Here is an 18,811-nt window from a genome sequence, read left to right as displayed (position 1 = left end):
TCCTTGTTTAATCATCCATTACCTCCTGATCAGGTCACTCTAAAACCAGAGCATTCATCACTCATGGAGGCACTAACAGCTTATATGAGGCCATATATCATGGAGTTCCAATGGTCGGGATCCCCTTGTTTGCTGACCAGCCTGATAATTTAGTTCATATGAAGGCAAAAGGTGCTGCTGTTGTTATAGACAACATCAAAACCATGGAGCCGCAAGACCTGGTGGATGGACTCAATGCCGTCATTAATGATCCCTCGTGAGTCACTCATATCAGATTTACAGTTGTGCCAGTGCATAACAGGACTCTGGACATCAGTCTAGATATCTTGATGGCTCTATGTTCTCTATTGCACTACACACAGCATACACAGACATATAACAGTATTTGTCTTCATCTCCGCAGGTATAAAGAGAATGTGTTGCATTTGTCCAGGATTCATCATGACAGACCAGTAAAGCCTTTGGATGAGTCTGTGTTCTGGATTGAGTTCGTCATGCGCAATAAAGGCGCTAAACACCTGCGTGTCGAGGCCCACAACCTTACCTGGTACCAGTACCACTGTCTGGATGTGTTCGCTTTTCTCATCACTGTCCTCACTGTAGTTCTCTACGTCTTCTTTAAAATGTGCAAATTATTCATAATGCGTTGCTGTTTTAGATCAAAGAGGAAAAGCAAAAAAGAGTGATGAAGCTTTTGGAAAACCCCTTTTTTGCACTGAACATTATGTCTCTCTGCCCACACCATGGGATGTCCATCCTGAGGTCCAGTAGCTGTACTGTTATTAACCAAAGTCCCTTTAGGACAAGTCATTTCACTCTGTGACCATCTTTGAAACACCTCTCGGGCATGCAAGTGCAGTTCCTATCTCTTTGAATGGGGAAACATTGAATTCTCTAAAACTGTTCCCCAAGCTTACAAATACATTTCATATTTGAAATCACCAATGAAATCTGACAACAACTGTCTCATCAAAGTTATTAGTTTTGCTCATATACCTTTAAAAAAAGCATATTATTCAGGCTAGACCAGCCAGTGCACATGCACAATCACTGTAGTTCATGGATGTACCTCATCACCACATCCCTCAACTTCAGATGGACGTACAGTAATAAACTAGAGTAGGCTACAGTCATTCTTAATCACAGTAAGTCTTGTTGATGTCACCCTTGCTTTGTTTACTTTTTTGGAATGATCTATAGCCTATTGTGGAAAGCACTAATACATTTGAATGGAATTGAGTTTATAAATAAAACTTAAACAATCTTTTTTGCTTTTCTGCAGATATATTGCTGCTGTAGTGTTTGTACTATTTGAAACTCATCATTGTGTTCATGATAATGTTGTTGGGTCTTGCACTTGTTTTTCTTCATTTGTAAGTCACTGGATAAAAGTCTGCTTACTAGTATAATGTAAATTAAGTATAATGTAATGCAGAATATAACATTTTTATACATTAGGAATTGTAGAAATATTCTGCATTTATATTTTGCATATTAAAAATGTATATCGTCCCCAGCGGTCTTGTAAATCACTGCAACGGGACTTTTATTTTAAAGTCGTAAGTTACTGCTTGGTTCAGTAGCTTACTTCACACATCGCAGTCGACCATCAACAAGCTAGCGAACTCCTCATGTGATCCTGTCAATTTTCCTTATATGATCGGTTAAAACCCGAGATGATTAGAGAAGGTTTGGTGATCGAGAGATTTGCTGCATGGCTGATGGTCCTAAATTGAACTGTAGTCCATTTTAGTTGATTAGTACGTTACTGATAGACGTCTAGCGCAACTGTTAGAACGAGCACTTTATTCATACAAGTTTAAAATCCTATTTACTTTTTAAGCTGTATTGAGGGTATAACGTTGCATTAGTATAATTTTGTAAAAGGTCAAGAGTAAAGCTAAATTATGTTGCATTTAAGATCAAGTCTCTAGAGCGTTGTGGTCAATGATGAAGTCACAGAAGCTGCGTGAAACTGAGACCACGATGATGCACTAGCGTACTGCATACGGTTTAAAATGTATAACTAATCGATAATCGACTGAGTTAAATAGATTTTGAAATACAGAAAACTTGCATGCTGATCACAGTACTGAATACTGCAAAAAAAACACGTGACCCTGGTACAATGTATTTTTGGTTATTGCTACAAATATCTCCGTGCAACTTATGCCTGCTTTTGTGCTCCAGGGTCACATATTAGTTTCAAATATAACGTCACCTGAATGACAAATATTCCACCTTAAGTTAAATACATTAGGTATCGCCATGCAGACGTAAATTCTCTTACATTAATTTTACTGATTAATTTTTACGCATTATCATTAGGTGACACTTTTTTTTAGGGCTGGGTTTTGACACAAATTTCACGATTCGATTCGATTCTCATTCACAAGCTTTCGATTCGATACCGATTACTTTGGATATGTATCAGGTACAGTACTGTATGCCAAATTCTCTCAAGGAAAAAAAATCTCTCAACTACTGCTGTAAAATATACATGAGTCATTTGGTACTACATTGCTATAATATTGAAGGTTAAAATTGACTGATTTGTAAGCTATAGCATACAACTGTTAAAATTACACAATTAAGTTTTTTAAATAATAAAGTTACAATTACATAATATTTCTACTTCAATTCGTTTTTTTATATATAAAAATGTAAATAAATGGTGGCTGTCATAAAAAAATTGATGGATTTATTCAAACATAAATTAAACATAAGAACAGTAAAAATTATAATGAATATGTTATATGGTGCATATATTTAGCAAAATGACCCTCTCTACAGTTTATTTTTCTGGCTGACAAACGAGTTTATGGTCACCGAATATGTTTGTTTCTGAGGTAAATGTGACATTACCTGACATTGTTTACAAGATGTTATACTGACGTCTTTGCGCGGAGGAAATACTGATTGAGCGATTACATGAGACAGGATATGTATTGTAAAGTTGTACTCTTTCTTTTAACTTACCTTCGGATTGAATATGTTATATGGTGCATATATTTAGCAAAATGACCCTCTCTACAGTTTATTTTTCTGGCTGACAAACGAGTTTATGGTCACCGAATATGTTTGTTTCTGAGGTAAATGTGACATTACCTGACATTGTTATACTGACGTCTTTGCGCGGAGGAAATAAAACGGCATTTATTGTTTGAATACTGCAATTAAATTGAAACCTGAGACTTTGTTTCATATTAAAAAGCACAATGCTTATTGCGATTTATTGGATGGTAAGTACCCTTGTCACGTGCACTACGCGCTGCCGCGTCTGTTAAACTGAGGCGCTACAGCGATGTGTCACTCCAGATTAAACAGCGCCAAAACGGCATTTATTGTTTGAATACTGCAATTAAATTGAAACCTGAGACTTTGTTTCATATTAAAAAGCACCAAAGCACAATGCTTATTGCGATTTATTGGATGGTAAGTACCCTTCAATGTTCCGTCCATTAACTGAAAACAGTCTAGACTAATCGATTCTTGGGATTTAAGAACCGATATCGTTCCGTAAAAAACAATAGATTAATATCGAGATATCGATATTTTTTACCCAGCCCTACTTTCTTTTTTTTTTTTTTTTTACATGGCACTAAAACGCGAATGACTAATATTAAAAAGAGAGTGAGAGAGAGAGAGAGAAAAAAAAGAGTGTGAGAGAAGATAACCAAACCTTCAAACCATGATTATGGTTTATTGGTCAAAATTTGACAAAAGAAAATATGACAAAAATATATTTTAAGACCGTGGTATTATGATTTTGTTCTCCACTGCAGGAGACAGCTGGTGAGAAACACTAGTTTGACATCCAAAGAAAAGCGGAGTGGGCAAAAAGATTGAAAATGTGTCTTATTAGAAGATATTCACGCTCCACCAAAATGCAGCAGCATTGTTCATTTCTTGGGGAAGATAAGTATATATTCACAGAATAAGAACATTTATTTATAGACTAAATTAAGTCATTCATTTAAATCAGAGCCCATTCAACATATTCACCAATTATGCAACCAATAAAGATTTTGAACACAAATGGCAGTTTGAAACATTTATGATCGTTTATGACTTTGGTGGAGGGTGAATAAGCCAAAACATTTCCAAAATCACTAAAAACACTGAACCAACAATCTGAACCAGTCCCTCGGTCCCTTTAACTGCAAATGTTTTTGCTCAGAAACCGGTAACACGGATGAAGGATTTGGTTTTGTTTAGTCAGACCACATCGCCTCCAAGCATCAGACATGAAGAATCGCAGATATACAGCAGGTTACAGAACTCGACTCGCCAAGTCTTTACCAATCAGCATTTTCTTCCAGTCCTTGATTGTTTTTTTTTTTATAAGATGAAATATTTCAAACTATAGGTCTATATATAAAAACAGCATAAATTTCCACCCTCACTTCATTGTCTATTAATGTCTGTTATAATTGTCTATTATTATTTTATCAGACTTTTTTTTTCAATTGGACACTGAATTTGGCCTGATGTCCTGAGGGATTGGTGCAAATGTTCTAGTGTCATTATTAAGAGATTATGGAAACATAAAAAATAAAAAATTGTGGAAAATAGTACAAAAAAACAACAACCTTACATTCATATTAGTAGATGCTTTGGAATGATTTTAGTTTTGCAAAATGCTTAGCTTGTTTCTTCCATCGTTTACAATAAATTTGTTATTTTAGTCCTTTTTATATCCACCAATTAGCCATGTACAGCTTTCAGAACAATAAATAACAGACATTTCTGAATGGTCCTTGAGATAAAAAAAAAAAAATATGGAAAACTCACAACCTTACATTCATATTAGTAGATGCTTTGGAATGATTTTAGTTTTGCAAAATGCTTAGCTTGTTTCTTCCATCGTTTACAATAAATTTGTTATTTTAGTCCTTTTTATATCCACCAATTAGCCATGTACAGCTTTCAGAACAATAAATAACACAGACATTTCTGAATGGTCCTTGAGATAAAAAAAAAAAAATATGGAAAACTCACACTTTTTGTTAAGTTTGTTTTCGGTCACTGAAATACCCTTTGGACAGCAGAAATTGAGCCCTGAACCCACAAATACACAAACACACCTTCCCACGAGGTGCCTGGAGAGAATTAACACTAGAGATCAGTGAAAACATGACAAAACTGAAGCCTTCACGTCGTGGAGCACAGAAGTCAAAACCTCTGCTTTAGCTTCATATGAACATGATCCACCCTCAAACACACACACACACACAGTCGAGTGATTATTTACATCAGTAAGTGACAAGCCACACTGATTGAAAAACAAAAAGTGAAAACAATAGTGTGATGCATAGAATGACATGGAAAAAGTTCAGCGATAGTCATTTCGTCTTCATCCCAGAAACCATCTGTTTTGGAGCTCTTTTGAAGTGCAAGACACAGACTGTATTTTCAGGTGTTTGTGTGTGCGCGCATGGTTTTTAATCATCTACAAATGCCAAAAGGATGCTAGCATGTTCCCCTTTTGAAGGATGAGAGATCCAGCGCCACAGGTTTCACTCCAGAGTTCAGGAAGAGATTAGACTGTTCCTCAAGCCTCAGGCTGCCTGTAGGGGGCCCGCCGCTCCTGGCAGATGCTCACTGAGCACGCTCAGAACAGGGCTTTGGCTCCTTGGTTCTCAAACTCAGACCAGGCATCGCTCAGCTCCATGAAGATCATTTTAGCGTACTGCTCATACGGCTGACCTGTAGCCTGGAAGACCAGAAAAACAGGTTATTTCTTCATAGCTCCATATTAGAATTCTTTAGCACTGAAATTAAATCAGATATGACTCTATTTATTTTCTTAATAATCAACATACATATGGATGGATGAATCTTTATATAGATTTTTGGACTTTCATTAATTACAAAGTTTTTTTTTTAAATACTTTTTTAATACAAAAAATTTTTTTTTTTTTTTTACTATCAATACTGTAACTGTATTACTATCAATAAATATTTGTAATGTTTATTATTATTTTTTAAATTAATAATTAATATATTGCTTAATTTATATATATATTCTTGAAAAAAAAATCCCCTTGAAATTCTCGTTTGAAATGAAAAGGAAACAATTAATAATTTTAATGAATTGCCAGTAATACAAATATGAATTAATATTAATCAAAGAATAAAATAAAATGTTTATCGTATGTATGGATATATTTATTTGTTTAGGTATTTGTTTATTTATGTTTTTATTAATTTATTGATGTTTATTTGTGTATTTTTGTTTGTTTATTATTTTAATAAACAGTTGTATCCATATTATTTATTTAGATATTGTTTTGATTAAATCATATATTGTTCAATCAATATATTAAGAAAATATAAAAAAAGTAAATATTTTTACTTTTTTTACCCCCAAATTCTCAAGTCTGAAAGGAAAACAATAAATAATTAAAAAATAAATAAATAATAAGCATCAAATAATTAATAGAAACAAAAATGAACAAATAAATACATCATAAACACAAATAAATACATACATACAATAAACATGATTTAAATTGATTGGATTGTGTTAAGACTGTGGTATTATTGATTACAATGATTTTCTCCACCTGCATAGCCTTAGCTGTCAGCAGAAAAAAAAATTTAGAGGCCAAGTTTTTACATTTTTAAGAAAAAATTTAATTCTTTTGAAAAATGTGCACTGACAAACTGTGTACAATAACACTTAAGGGTCAATTAAGAGTCAATTTTCATGTTGACCTTAGAAAATATCGATTTATTGGATCAAAAACGATTTATACAAGTTGTAAATATGTGAATATAAATCTTTCATACCTTGTCTGGGTGCACAACAAGCACAGCCTTCCTGTAGACCTTCTTCACCTGATCAGGTGTGACCAGATCTGCCATGTTGACGGGCTTCCAGCGGGTCTCTCCCTCCCACAGGACCATGTGCAACGTGGAGAGCAGCGCTCTGATGTTCCTCTCCTTCCCCTCGATCCAATCTAAGATCTAATATATGAATCTTCATCATCATCCAGCCCAAAGCACATTTACATGTACATATGTTCTTGGGGAAAAAAAAAAAAACAGATAAAAATTTTTTTTTTGTAAATTCCGCTGAAGTACCTGAAGTTTGAGAGGGTCCATGTCTTTAGACAGCTCCTGCTTCCTCATCTCAGCAATAGTTCTGGGCATCTTCTTGTCGGGTTTGGAGCCAAAACCCTGTGTTGATAATAGATCCTCAAAGTCATCTCCTTTCACTTTGGGCTTTGGACCTAAAGGACACAAACAAACAATATAGCACAAATAAAAACACAATAACAACCACAACACATTTATGACTGAAATGCATTAAAGGGATAGTTCACCCAAAAATGAAAATTCTGTCACCATTTACTCACTCTTAAATTGTTCCAAACCTGTGCGAGTTTCTTTTTTCTCTTAAACAAAAGATATTTTGCAGAATCGTGTTAACTAAACGGCTGACGGTAGCCACCGACTTTAATAGTATGGGAAAAAAATACTATGTGAATACTATGGCTACCATCAACTGTTTGGTTACCAACATTCTTCAAATTATCTCCTTTTGTGTTCAACAGAGGCTAGGGATGTAACGATTAACCATGAGCCGGTTGAAAATCGATTAATATATGTGACAATTCAAATCGGTTGAGATTGTAAACAAATCGCGATTCAGTTAGGGGTAGGAGTTTATATGAATGTATGTCTGAGGGGAACTTACTGTCTTTAGAAAAGTTTAGATGGTATTTTTTATTTTCCTCTTGCCTCTGTATAAAGCATATTAAAGTTCATAGGTGCAGCAACATTTAATTTATAATTTGTCTTAAATCTCATTTTGTAAAAAAAATATATAGTGAATCGAACCGTGAAATCAAAACCGTGAATCGAATCAAATCGTGAGTTGAGTGAATCGTTACATCCCTAACAGAAGCTCATACAGGTTTGGAACAACTTGATGGTTTTCCAAAAATGTTTTTGATGAATTATCCCTTTAATGAATGATAAATACACCAAACAGTCCATGATAATTATTGCATTTAGTCACCCAGAGAGGCTGACTTAATCTTGATCAGAAATATACTATTTTAAAGCTTTAATACTGACAATCAGATATCTGAAACCAGTGGTGTTCCAAAATAATAACTATAAGCATGCAGAAACAAATTTCAGATTACATCTATATTTCATTTGCTTTTTAGAAGTAATCTTAATTTTTGGTCATTAGTCATCAAAGCTCAGTAAACACTGCAGGTGGCATGAGGGTCACAGACATGGAGATGTTCCAAAGTTTAACTGATTACTCAATAAAAAAACACTTTACAAGTCATTTCAAGTTGGATTTTGATGTGACAAAGCCCTGATATCTAAGTGGATGAGTTGTTTACTTGCTTTTTAATTGGTCACCCCATTAACACCTTTATTTGCTAATTCAGATTCTTTTGTGGATGCGGAACGCACTAGAAAACAAGAGGCGGGATTTATGGGGTGAAAAGTGTGATAGGCCAATCATAGCGCAATGGAGGCAGTGCCTCCTCTCACATGTCATATTAAATGTTTTTTTTTTTGCAAATATACATAGTTGCATTTTTTTCATGCATATTCGTTCTAAAACTGGTAAAAGCGTACCAAAGCCTGGCCCACGGATCCCCCTCTCTTCTCGTCCACCGATCACACTGAAACTAGGGTTGTAGTTTGGTTTAGCCGGTTGGGTAGCAGGTTTGGAGGGTCTAGGCGCTGAGTTTGGAGGCATCCAGGGTTTGCTTGGGCCAGAGGAGGGCCGAGGAGTCTGCTGCCACTGCTGACCTGAGTTTTTAGGGATTCCTGCAGAGGGCGCTGTTTTAAAATCTGAGCCAGAGAAACCAGCACTGGACGAACCTAAACACAAATCAGGTTAGTTGACGTTGCAGGTACTTGAAAGTGAAAGTGACATGTGGCCAAGTATGGTGACCCATACTAGGAATTAGTGCTCTGCATTTAACCCAGCCTAAGTGCACACACACAGCAGTGAACACACACACACCGTGAACACACACCCGGAGCAGTGGGCAGCCATTTATGCTGTGGCGCCCGGGGAGCAGTTGGGGGTTCGGTGCCTTGCTCAAGGGCACCTCGGTCGTGGTATTGAAGGTGGAAGAGAGCGCTGTACACTCACTCCCACCACCTACAATTCCTGCCGGACCTGAGACTCGAACTCGCAAACTTTGGGTTACGAGTCCGACTCTCTAACCATTAGGCCACGACTTCCCTTATTATAGTAATAATATAGTATAGTATATACTATATTATATATTATAATAATAATATAGGCACTGCCTCCATTGCGCTATGACTGGCCTATCACACTTTTCACTATAGTAATACTAATAATATAGTAATAATAGTAAATTATGCTGTATAATAGTAAATAGTATAATAGTTGCGTGATATGAGCGATATATGAGAAAGCAGTCCGGTAAAGAGTAAACAAAGTAAATTTTACAGAGTGAAACATACCAGGTAGTGTTGAGGCCAGGTTGCCCAGGTCTGCGAAGGGGTCAAAGCTTTGAGATTTGGCCTTGGAGAAAGATGAGACTCCTGAGGCTGCACAAACACAAAGTCAATGGATTAAAAAAAATTAATGTTTTAAATGCTTTATAGGCTGCCGCAACTGGTTTATGAGCACTCTAATGATTAAACAGAAATCTGATTTGCTAGTCAACTTAGGAAGTGTTTAATTGTATGACCAGAGTCAACATTAGCATTTTACAATTACGTATCAATTGGTAACATTAGGTAACAACATTTCTTAACAAGAACTAACAATAAACAAAAGCATCTTTTAATCTTAGCTTCAATCTCAACATTTACTAACACATTTCAAAGTTAATGTTAATGCACTGTGAACCAGGGTTATTACAGTTAACTAGCTCTAAAACAAAAAAAAAACATTTTTAAATAAACTTCAAACGAATATAAATAAATATTTCAGCTAGTTGCCAAGGCAACATTTCCCATTTTATCTTATGTACTAAAATAGCTAAAATCAAAAATTAAATAAAAATGAATGAAAATAGTATATAGACTATATAGTAGTATAGTACTATATATAGTACTACAGTGGTGTGAAAAAAGTGTTTGCCCCCTTCCTGATTTCTTATTTTTTTGCATGTTTCCAATGTGGCTGAATTACAACAATTCTGCATAGATGAGTGGACCAAAATTCCTCCACAGCGCTGTAACAGACTCATTGCAAGTTATCGCAAACGCTTGATTGCAGTTGTTGCTGCTAAGGGTGGCCGAACCAGTTATTAGGTTTAGGGGGCAAACACTTTTTTCACACAGGGCCATGTAGTTTTGGGTTTTGTTTTCCCTTAATAATAAAAACCTTCATTTAAAAACTGCATGTTGTGTTTACTTGTGTTATCTTTGACTAATATTAAATTTGTTTGATGATCTGAAACATTAAAGTGTGACAAACATGCAAAAAAATAAGAAATCAGGAAGGGGGCCAACACTTTTTCACACCACTGTATAAATAACTTTGACTAAAATTTAAATGAAAACAGAAAATGTAAAAACAACCAATTAAAAATATTAATAGTAACTATAACAGTATCTCAATGATACATAAATAAAAGCTGTGAACAAACATGGACATTTAAAGGGGTCATATGATGTTGCTAAAAAAGAACATTATTTGGTGTATTTGGTGTAATGCAATGTGTTTATGCGGTTTAAGGTTAAAAAAGCGTGTCCCGGCGCGACGAGACAAAAACATTAAAACCCATTACAAATGAGGCATCTGCTGCATCCAGTGCGGATATAATTACGGATTATAATGACTTAGACTGTCTTTTTACGCGTTGCGTTTTGCGCCGCGTAAACATAAAACCATGTCTGCATTTGTGATCGGAGAAATGAGTTATGCAAATCTTCCCACATCGTGACGTAGACATGTGGGGGCGTGTTTAAATGAGGCGTTTAAGGAGGGCGTGGACGAGTCTTAACTTTTATAAAGAATGTCTCTTTGGGCTTGAGACTTGAGGCAAATTTAGGGATCTTATCTATGCATGAACAGCTTGTAACACTCCAAAGAGAAAGGAAAACTTGAAATTGCACCATATGACCCCTTTAATAAATTACTGTTAATAAACTAGAAATTAAGGTAGCACTTTTTTTTGTCCTTGTTACACGTTGCAGGTACTTATTATAGTAATAATAGTAAATTATGCTATATAATAGTAAATAGCAAATTAATAGCTTGTAAATTGTAAATAGTGAATTACAAGCAAATAACTTGGGATGCACAATATTAGTTTTCTGCCAATATCCAATATGCCGATATGATAAACTTATTTTGGCTGATAGCAGATGCCGATACTGCTATATTTCCTTTCGTTACAAAACAACACCAAGTCTCTTTTGTGCAGAGATTGTAAAAATTTTTTTTTTTTACTAAAACTATAATAAAAGTTATTTTTATAATGAGAGTACATTGAAAGCTTTGAAAATAACTATAAAAAAACAAAACAATCACTCCGTTTTTTTCCAGACCAATGCAGTGGTACCTTTTCGGCCAATTCCGATAACGTTCTGATAATACTGTGCATCCTAACAAATAACCCTAAACCAAACCCTGATCCTATACCAAGTACATGTTGTTAATTAGTATTACTCCAATATAAATTCTACATTTACATTGTATCAAAGAAACCTTCAAATAAAGTGTAACCAAAATATATAGCTCCATGTTACTTCATGTTAGTTAATCCATTAACTAATGATAACAAATTAGACCTTATTATAAAGTATTACCAATTTAACCAAGTGACTGTTTTGACCGATTTAAGGTGTGGTTATCTGAATGACCGATTGATTACCACTCATAGTGGGTTTGCTGGCAGCAGTGGTCACATTAATAGTCGTGCTGGTTCCTCCTGTGGTCCATTTTTCCCAGCCACTTAACAGATCAGGCTGACTCGCTGACGATGTCATCTTAGGAGTCTCGCTTGCTAACTTATCTGACAAAACATTTCAAACACATATTTCAGAGGTAAACTAATGTTTATTTATATTTAAAATAATAATAAATAATTAAATTGACAAATTAACTTGGACTAACTGAAAAAAAAATCCTCTCATTAGCCACAATTTTTGTGTCCTTTTAAATACTAAGACAATAATAAATTATACTGAATAACATGTTATAGTATTCCAATGTTTTGATTTGTAAGTATATCAGAGCAGAACTCACTGAGGTTGAAGAGGCTGGAGTTGGATGCAGGAGCTGGAGCTTTGAAGCCGCTACTCGCACTGTCTGACCCCAGGAGGTCACCAAACAGATCGGAGCCTGAAGACGCTGACCCCACACCGAAGGGGTCAAAGAAGTCTACAGAAAGAAAGTCAGTGTAATTTAGACCGACTGAAAACACATTCATAAAATGTTAAATAAATAAATAAATTAATAAGAACACTGAGAAAACGTCAAAGAACATGTCCAGGTGATATTTTACCCCAACATCAAAAGCAAAAAATACAAAATTATATTTGCATATAGACAACTGAACCAATTTTACTGAAATTATTTTAAATTACTGTATTTCGTCTGTCCTCATTACTGTGATGCATATTTTCATTATTCTTCTCACTGGTGACTAATTTCTTTAATACAATAATGGACATAATCCTATAGCAGTATTTTCTATTTTTATCATTACCTCCTTTTTGCTTGAATTATTTAATGTTACTTTGTTTTTGATGTTGTTGCTTTTTTGCCTTCCTGTATGTATCATAAATATTAATTTCTTTATTTATATTTTACTATTTATTTAATATAAATAAATCATAAAAATAAATCAGCGCAATAAAAATGCGCTGATTTATGCATAAATAATGTCTCAATATAATATATAATGTCACAATATATATATAAAATTTGAGAGGAAAATAAATTGTGGCATAATGCAAATTGTTCCTAAAACAGGCCTTCTTTAACCAAAATATTAATGTCTTTAGATTTTTTACTTTTTAAAAAAATATATACTTATTAATGTATTTCATTTGTTGTAATTTTATTTAAAGCAAGCTGCAGTACATTTTTAATACAAAGATGGTCCCACTTTAACATTGGGTCAAATGCATTACTTCAAGGTAATTACTTTAAGGTAAATAATATCTTCCAGGTGTCAAACCTGCAACCATTTCATTACCAGTTTATTGGTACTAAACAGTACATTTAAACATTCACATACACAATCTCTCTTACCTTTATTAGCGGTTGATGCCGGTTGGCTGGATGTGTTGGAGAAGAAGAGATCTTCTCCTGTACTTTCTCCTATGAAGTCCTCTGCATTAGCTGAAGGCACAGCATTGGGTGGAGGGGCAAACAGGTCGTTCAGTAAATCGCTGTTACTGGCAGAACTTTTTAAACCCGTCTCATTAGCAACGCACGGCTGAGTGCTGGAGGCTGGAGGACCAGGGTCAGAGTTCAGGCCGAGCAGGTCCTCTGTGTCGGGCTGAGGGTCAGGTGGTGTGGTTGTGAAGTCTGCCTCGAAGAGTGGTTCACTAGTGTCACGTGACAGAGTCCCGTCAATGGGGGCGGAGTAAGACACTGATTCCTCTTCCGAGCCGCCACTCAAATCATCCTGGTCCTCCAATTGGCAGTCAGAACAATCGAACTGCCGACTGCCATCTGTAAATACACCATAATGCAGGACAGCTAATTTAAGTGCATGAAACATAATAAAAGTGCTTTGGTTGGCAAAAAGATGATGCTCCGCATGCAAATGACATAAAATCACTTTCTATGTAATAAATGCCATTGGGGAACAAAATGTGCCATAAAATTCAGCAAAGAGGGTTTAATTTGAATTTATCAAATCATTTTCCTTAATAAAGTGTTTTTTTTTTAACTACAAGTACACTAGATCTTTTGATTTTCTGCTTTAAAAATAACTGAATTATTTATATTTTAAACATTGAATCTACTGTACAGATACTGTATAACCAAAATACCAATAACCAGATGGGACTCTTATTTTGAAATGTATTTACTAATTCCAGTTGCTCTTTTAAATAGCCTGTTTTGACTTTAAAATGTGCAGCACTCACATTTATTGAATTAAATCACAGCCTTTGAAGTTTAATAATCACATTAAGATGTATCACAATTCCTGTTTTCCAGACCTGAATTTAAGATCTTCTAAAATGATAATTAAGAATTTGGTTTGTATATTTTTAAGATAATTAAGACTTTATAATTAACCTTACATTTGAATTTAAGACACTTTAAGGACTCACGTGGACCTACTTTTATATTTGCACACATGTTCTTAAATACATTTTACAGTTCACACATATCGTAAATGTGAGTGAAATGTTGAACCCTGTAAAATAAAAATTACTAATTTTAACATTACGAAAAGTTAAACACTTCATCTTTAATGTGCAGAGACAACTAATGGTAACACTTTTTTACTATAAGGTTGTTAAAGGGTTAGTTCACCCAAAAATGAAAATTAGACCTTGTTTTACTCACCCTCAAGGCATCCTAGGTGTATATGACTTTCTTCTTTCAGACGAATCCAATCGGAGTTATATAAAAAATTTTCCTTGCTCTTCCAAGCTTTAGAATGGGATTAGGCGGGTGTTTTTTTTCAACAGTCCAAAAGACGTCAAATAAAGCGCATATATCCATAATAAAACGTGCCTCACACGGCTCCGGGGGGTGAATAAAGGCCTCCTGTAGCGAATCGATGCATTTTTGTAAGAAAAATATCCATATTTAAAATGTTATAAATACTTTTTTCTTACTTCTGCTGACTGTCATTCGTGCAAGCCGTTCCGGCGGATGACGTAGGACGTATGTGTCGCGCACGCCTCTGAGATATGCTAGTCTCACGAGTTTGTTTACAGGGGCAAAGGAAGCAAAGTTTCCTTACTTTAGCAAAGGAAAACCAGTCTCCTTTGGCTTATATCAAAATCCTCAAAAAATTTTCTTTACAAATCCTTGTTTTGTGCTTCTAATTCGTGACGGGCGTTTTGTTTTGTTCTCTCTCCTCCGCGCTTCCACGTTCGTCACTAATCACCGGCAAATGCTCAAACGCGTTCATTCTACGTCATCCGCCGGAACGGCTGCCACGTACGACAGTTAGCAGAAGTGAGAAAAAAATATTTATAACATTTTATATATGGGTATTTTTCTTACAAAAACGCATCGATTCGCTACAGGAGGCCTTTATTCACCCCCTGTAGCCGTGTGAAGCACGTTTTATTGTGGATCCGCGCGCTTTATTTGACGTCTTTTGGACTGTTGAACAAAAACTGCCTACTCCCATTCTAATGCTTGGAAGAGCAAGGATAATTTTTAATATAACTCCAACTGGATTCGTCTGAAAAAAGAAAGTCATATACACCTAGGATGCTTTGAGGGTGAGTAAAACATGGGCTAATTTTCATTTTTGGGTGAACTAACCCTTTAATATTAATTAACTGCGCTTGTTAACATGAACAATCAATGAAAAGTGCTTCTAAAACATTTATTTTAATGTTAATTTCAATATTTACTAATACATTATTAAAATAAAAAGTTGTATGTTTATAATATTCAATGGATTTTTGAACTAACAATTGACAGTTGTACTTTCATTAACTGATGTTAACAAAGATTAATGTATACTGTTTTTGTGTATGTATTTCTCATTGTTAAGAATTGTTAATGTGTTACCCAACTAACACTTGGCAGGGAAACTGTGAAAAAGTGTATGAATTTTGTGCTCTCATTCATATAAAAAAAAAGTTTTAAATGTGCTGTATACCTTCCCAGTCAAGCGTCTGGAAGAAGTTGGCATTGGTGTCAGTGCTTTGAGGAGAAGGGGAATCCGGGTCGGTCTGTGGCCCTTCAGGCTGGGCCGGTTCAGAGGTGTAACAGGCTGTGGAACCAGGCTGACGTGGAAGCTCTGGTTTACCTGATCAATCAGAAAGATTAAATACAAAACAGCTGAAACTAATAGGAAATGTGTAGTATCATAATGAAGCTGGAAAACAAGGACAGGGTAGTTTTTAAAACTTTTACAAATAAAATTAATACCATATGTCCATGCAGAACAAACCTATGCAATCTCAAAATAATGTATCGCTTATTCTTTTAAAACACTTTCTCATTGGATCCAAGCGAATCTCATAGGTGACCTATTTTGATCTAAAAAAATTTAGTTGTCACTGAAAGGTGTGGAGTTTGCATCTATGTATACAGATTATTTAGCCAAAACTAGTAAAATCTATATACTGAATGTGTTAAATAATGTTCTTAGTCTTTACTTCCTTTGACAGGGAAGAATTAAATGCTAGATAGAGTTTACTGTGTAACCAAATACCAATAATATATAGAATAAAAACAAGAATGTGTTACTTTTAATTAGAAACAAGCCTAAAATGGACAGGGACTCTTATTTTGAAATGTCTATGCTTTACTACTTCCAGCTGCTCATTCAAAAAAATGAGATAAAATATGCACTCTTACAATCATCCACAAAATATTACAATATAAACACCATTAAGTACATACTGTCATAATTCACCAACAGTGGATCATAAGCATTCGCTTGCCATAAATGCCCAGTATTCACTGATCATTACAAGTTTGATAATCACATTACACTCAAAACTCACCAAATTTTGTCAGGATCTCTTGCTGTTCATCTCGGCTGGAGAAAAGGATCTTGGGATTGAGTCCTTTTGTGGCAAAGTTTTCCCAAGGCGGAGTCTTGTTGCTAGGGCGATCCTGAGGCTCCACCTCCACATTTACATGCACCTGGAAGAGGTCGGGGTATTTCTCCTGGATGTCGCAAGCATCGAGATCATACCTGCAAATACACGCAGCACCATCATTTTAAAAGAGCATCATATTTTGAAGTACAACAGAAACAAAAAACTGATATGAGATCATTCAAAAAGCAATGCGAAACTTACTTGGCAAATTTGACGGTGGAGGCATTTCTGGGCACAAACCCAGTATGGAACTGAATCTGAAACATCTTCATGGAAGCCATCTACAAACACCACAACACAGCATGTCGGCAATGACTGAGAAGCGCTAACAAACTATGAACAATGAGTGGAAATGGTCAAGTTTCAAAAGCTTCTAGTGTGAAGTAGGGTTGGGCGATGTCCACCAAATTGGCATCAGACGATGTCTACAGTTAAACACTGCGATTGACGATAACACAGGGTGGGGGATGTCATAATAACCCATTATAACCAGTGATGCTGTCTACACTGGATGCGGCACAACAAGTCCCCGACAGTAAACTCTTGCCTTGTTCTATTTATGACGTACTGACACAAAGTTAAAAGCCGTTGTGGCGTGGCGTGATATCCGGTGTAGACACGGTGTAAGGAGCACTGCAGAGCAGATGTCAGAGGATTAAAACATTAAATGCATTAAAAATAGGCATATTTGGTGTAGCCTATTTAATAGAATTTAATTTAAATTATTTTGAATTTTGTTGCTATTTTTTATTCTTCGTTTAGTTTGTGTAAAACATCTAGTAGCCTATAATTCTTTTGGCGTTTTTTTGCACATAAAATCTTTACGGTTTAAAATGTGTTCATTTAACGGTTTTGAATGTAATTTGTGTTGTGATCGGGAACAATATTATGTTATTATGACCTAATCAGAAAAATAATATTAATTATATTAAATATTTAAAAATAATTAAAAAAATCATGCAATATACAATTAAACTTAACATACATTACAACATACCAACTGTTCTATATAAAACACATTATTGCCATTTATATCATAATAATGCCATTTCTAATAAATTTACCAGCCAACTGGTCAGTAACATTTTATTTGCATTTATAATATGCATTTATAATTATTGCATTTATAATATGCTTATAAACATGCATAAATATCAGTCACTGTGTGTCTTACTTTGGCCTGCAGACGTCCACCCAGCGTAGAGCGTGCGTGATATATCACTATCAGCACGTCTCCCTGCACAGTTATATTCAGAGGAATCTCCGCTCGCCCGTCCTCCGTCTTAAAATCCCTGCAGAAACGCCAAAGGTAGTTAAGAGATACAGACACTGTGTACATTCTTTTTTTTCAATAATATCCATTAGCAAAGTTGACTTACTTCATTCTGTCATATTCCTGTGAAGTGGTTGCGACGCGCTCGTCACCGACGTAAACCTCACAGAACGGCCGACAGCCATTTCTCTGCTTATTAAAGAGCGGTACGGGAGTCATGGCCACAGAGCGGATGGTTATAGGCTTGCTGTGGGGAATTATGGGCTCTTCTGCCATCATATCACACATGTACTCAATATACCTACAAACAACAACAGTCATCGCTTAATGCAATTCATCAACATGCAGTTATAACATACACCTACAGCTAAACTACATATTTTGACCTTGAGCTGAACCCAAATTTACAAGGCTATACCCAAGACTTTTGTAACTTTTCCATGGCAAAATTAACAAAATTGTTGAACATATGTAGCTCAGGAACAGAATGTGTAGTTGCTTTGCCTAAGATATTAATCAAGGCTTTTTACAAAAAACAGTGATTTATTTTTACATGCCTATTTTCACCCTCCTCTCTGACCCTTTGTTTAAGGCTGTTACTTTTCTATATGCAAAAGATCATATTTGAAAAGATTTCAATACACCAGGGGTTTGAACAAAGAGCTTTTAAAAGCCAATAGTGAAGTTTTACACCATGATAATGTTGATTGCTAAGAAAGCACCATTAGCAACCTGTGAAATCACGGTTCATCATCTAACATCAGAAACTCCTAGTCTCACAATCAAATGCAAATTGTCACAAAAAAT

General features: G+C 35.2%; 2 protein-coding genes across 2 annotated transcripts in view; one reads left to right on the top strand and one right to left on the bottom strand.

The window, feature by feature from the left end:
- Positions 1 to 1,211, top strand: part of LOC107725113 (UDP-glucuronosyltransferase 2C1-like) — an 8,064-nt gene extending 6,853 nt beyond the window's left edge. The window contains exons 5-6 of the mRNA XM_016534265.1: positions 34 to 256; positions 404 to 1,211. Coding sequence (XP_016389751.1) covers positions 34 to 256; positions 404 to 686 — 506 coding nt within the window. The 3' untranslated portion in view covers positions 687 to 1,211. The remainder of the gene's footprint in view (positions 1 to 33; positions 257 to 403) is intronic.
- A 3,797-nt stretch (positions 1,212 to 5,008) lies between these two features.
- Positions 5,009 to 18,811, bottom strand: part of LOC107725068 (cyclin-G-associated kinase-like) — a 39,418-nt gene continuing 25,615 nt past the window's right edge. Inside the window, exons 17-29 of the mRNA XM_016534211.1 lie at positions 18,111 to 18,305; positions 17,906 to 18,023; positions 16,933 to 17,012; positions 16,633 to 16,826; positions 15,780 to 15,929; positions 13,229 to 13,654; positions 12,218 to 12,352; positions 11,844 to 11,984; positions 9,478 to 9,564; positions 8,611 to 8,859; positions 7,090 to 7,238; positions 6,796 to 6,972; positions 5,009 to 5,716 (exon numbers count right to left, since the gene is read on the bottom strand). Coding sequence (XP_016389697.1) covers positions 5,615 to 5,716; positions 6,796 to 6,972; positions 7,090 to 7,238; positions 8,611 to 8,859; positions 9,478 to 9,564; positions 11,844 to 11,984; positions 12,218 to 12,352; positions 13,229 to 13,654; positions 15,780 to 15,929; positions 16,633 to 16,826; positions 16,933 to 17,012; positions 17,906 to 18,023; positions 18,111 to 18,305 — 2,203 coding nt within the window. The 3' untranslated portion in view covers positions 5,009 to 5,614. The remainder of the gene's footprint in view (positions 5,717 to 6,795; positions 6,973 to 7,089; positions 7,239 to 8,610; positions 8,860 to 9,477; positions 9,565 to 11,843; positions 11,985 to 12,217; positions 12,353 to 13,228; positions 13,655 to 15,779; positions 15,930 to 16,632; positions 16,827 to 16,932; positions 17,013 to 17,905; positions 18,024 to 18,110; positions 18,306 to 18,811) is intronic.

The sequence above is a fragment of the Sinocyclocheilus rhinocerous genome, unplaced genomic scaffold (assembly GCF_001515625.1).
Source record: "Sinocyclocheilus rhinocerous isolate Xijiao unplaced genomic scaffold, SAMN03320098_v1.1 scaffold1295, whole genome shotgun sequence".
In the NCBI taxonomy this organism is placed as follows: domain Eukaryota; kingdom Metazoa; phylum Chordata; class Actinopteri; order Cypriniformes; family Cyprinidae; genus Sinocyclocheilus; species Sinocyclocheilus rhinocerous.
This window is presented reverse-complemented; position numbering and strand designations above follow the sequence as displayed.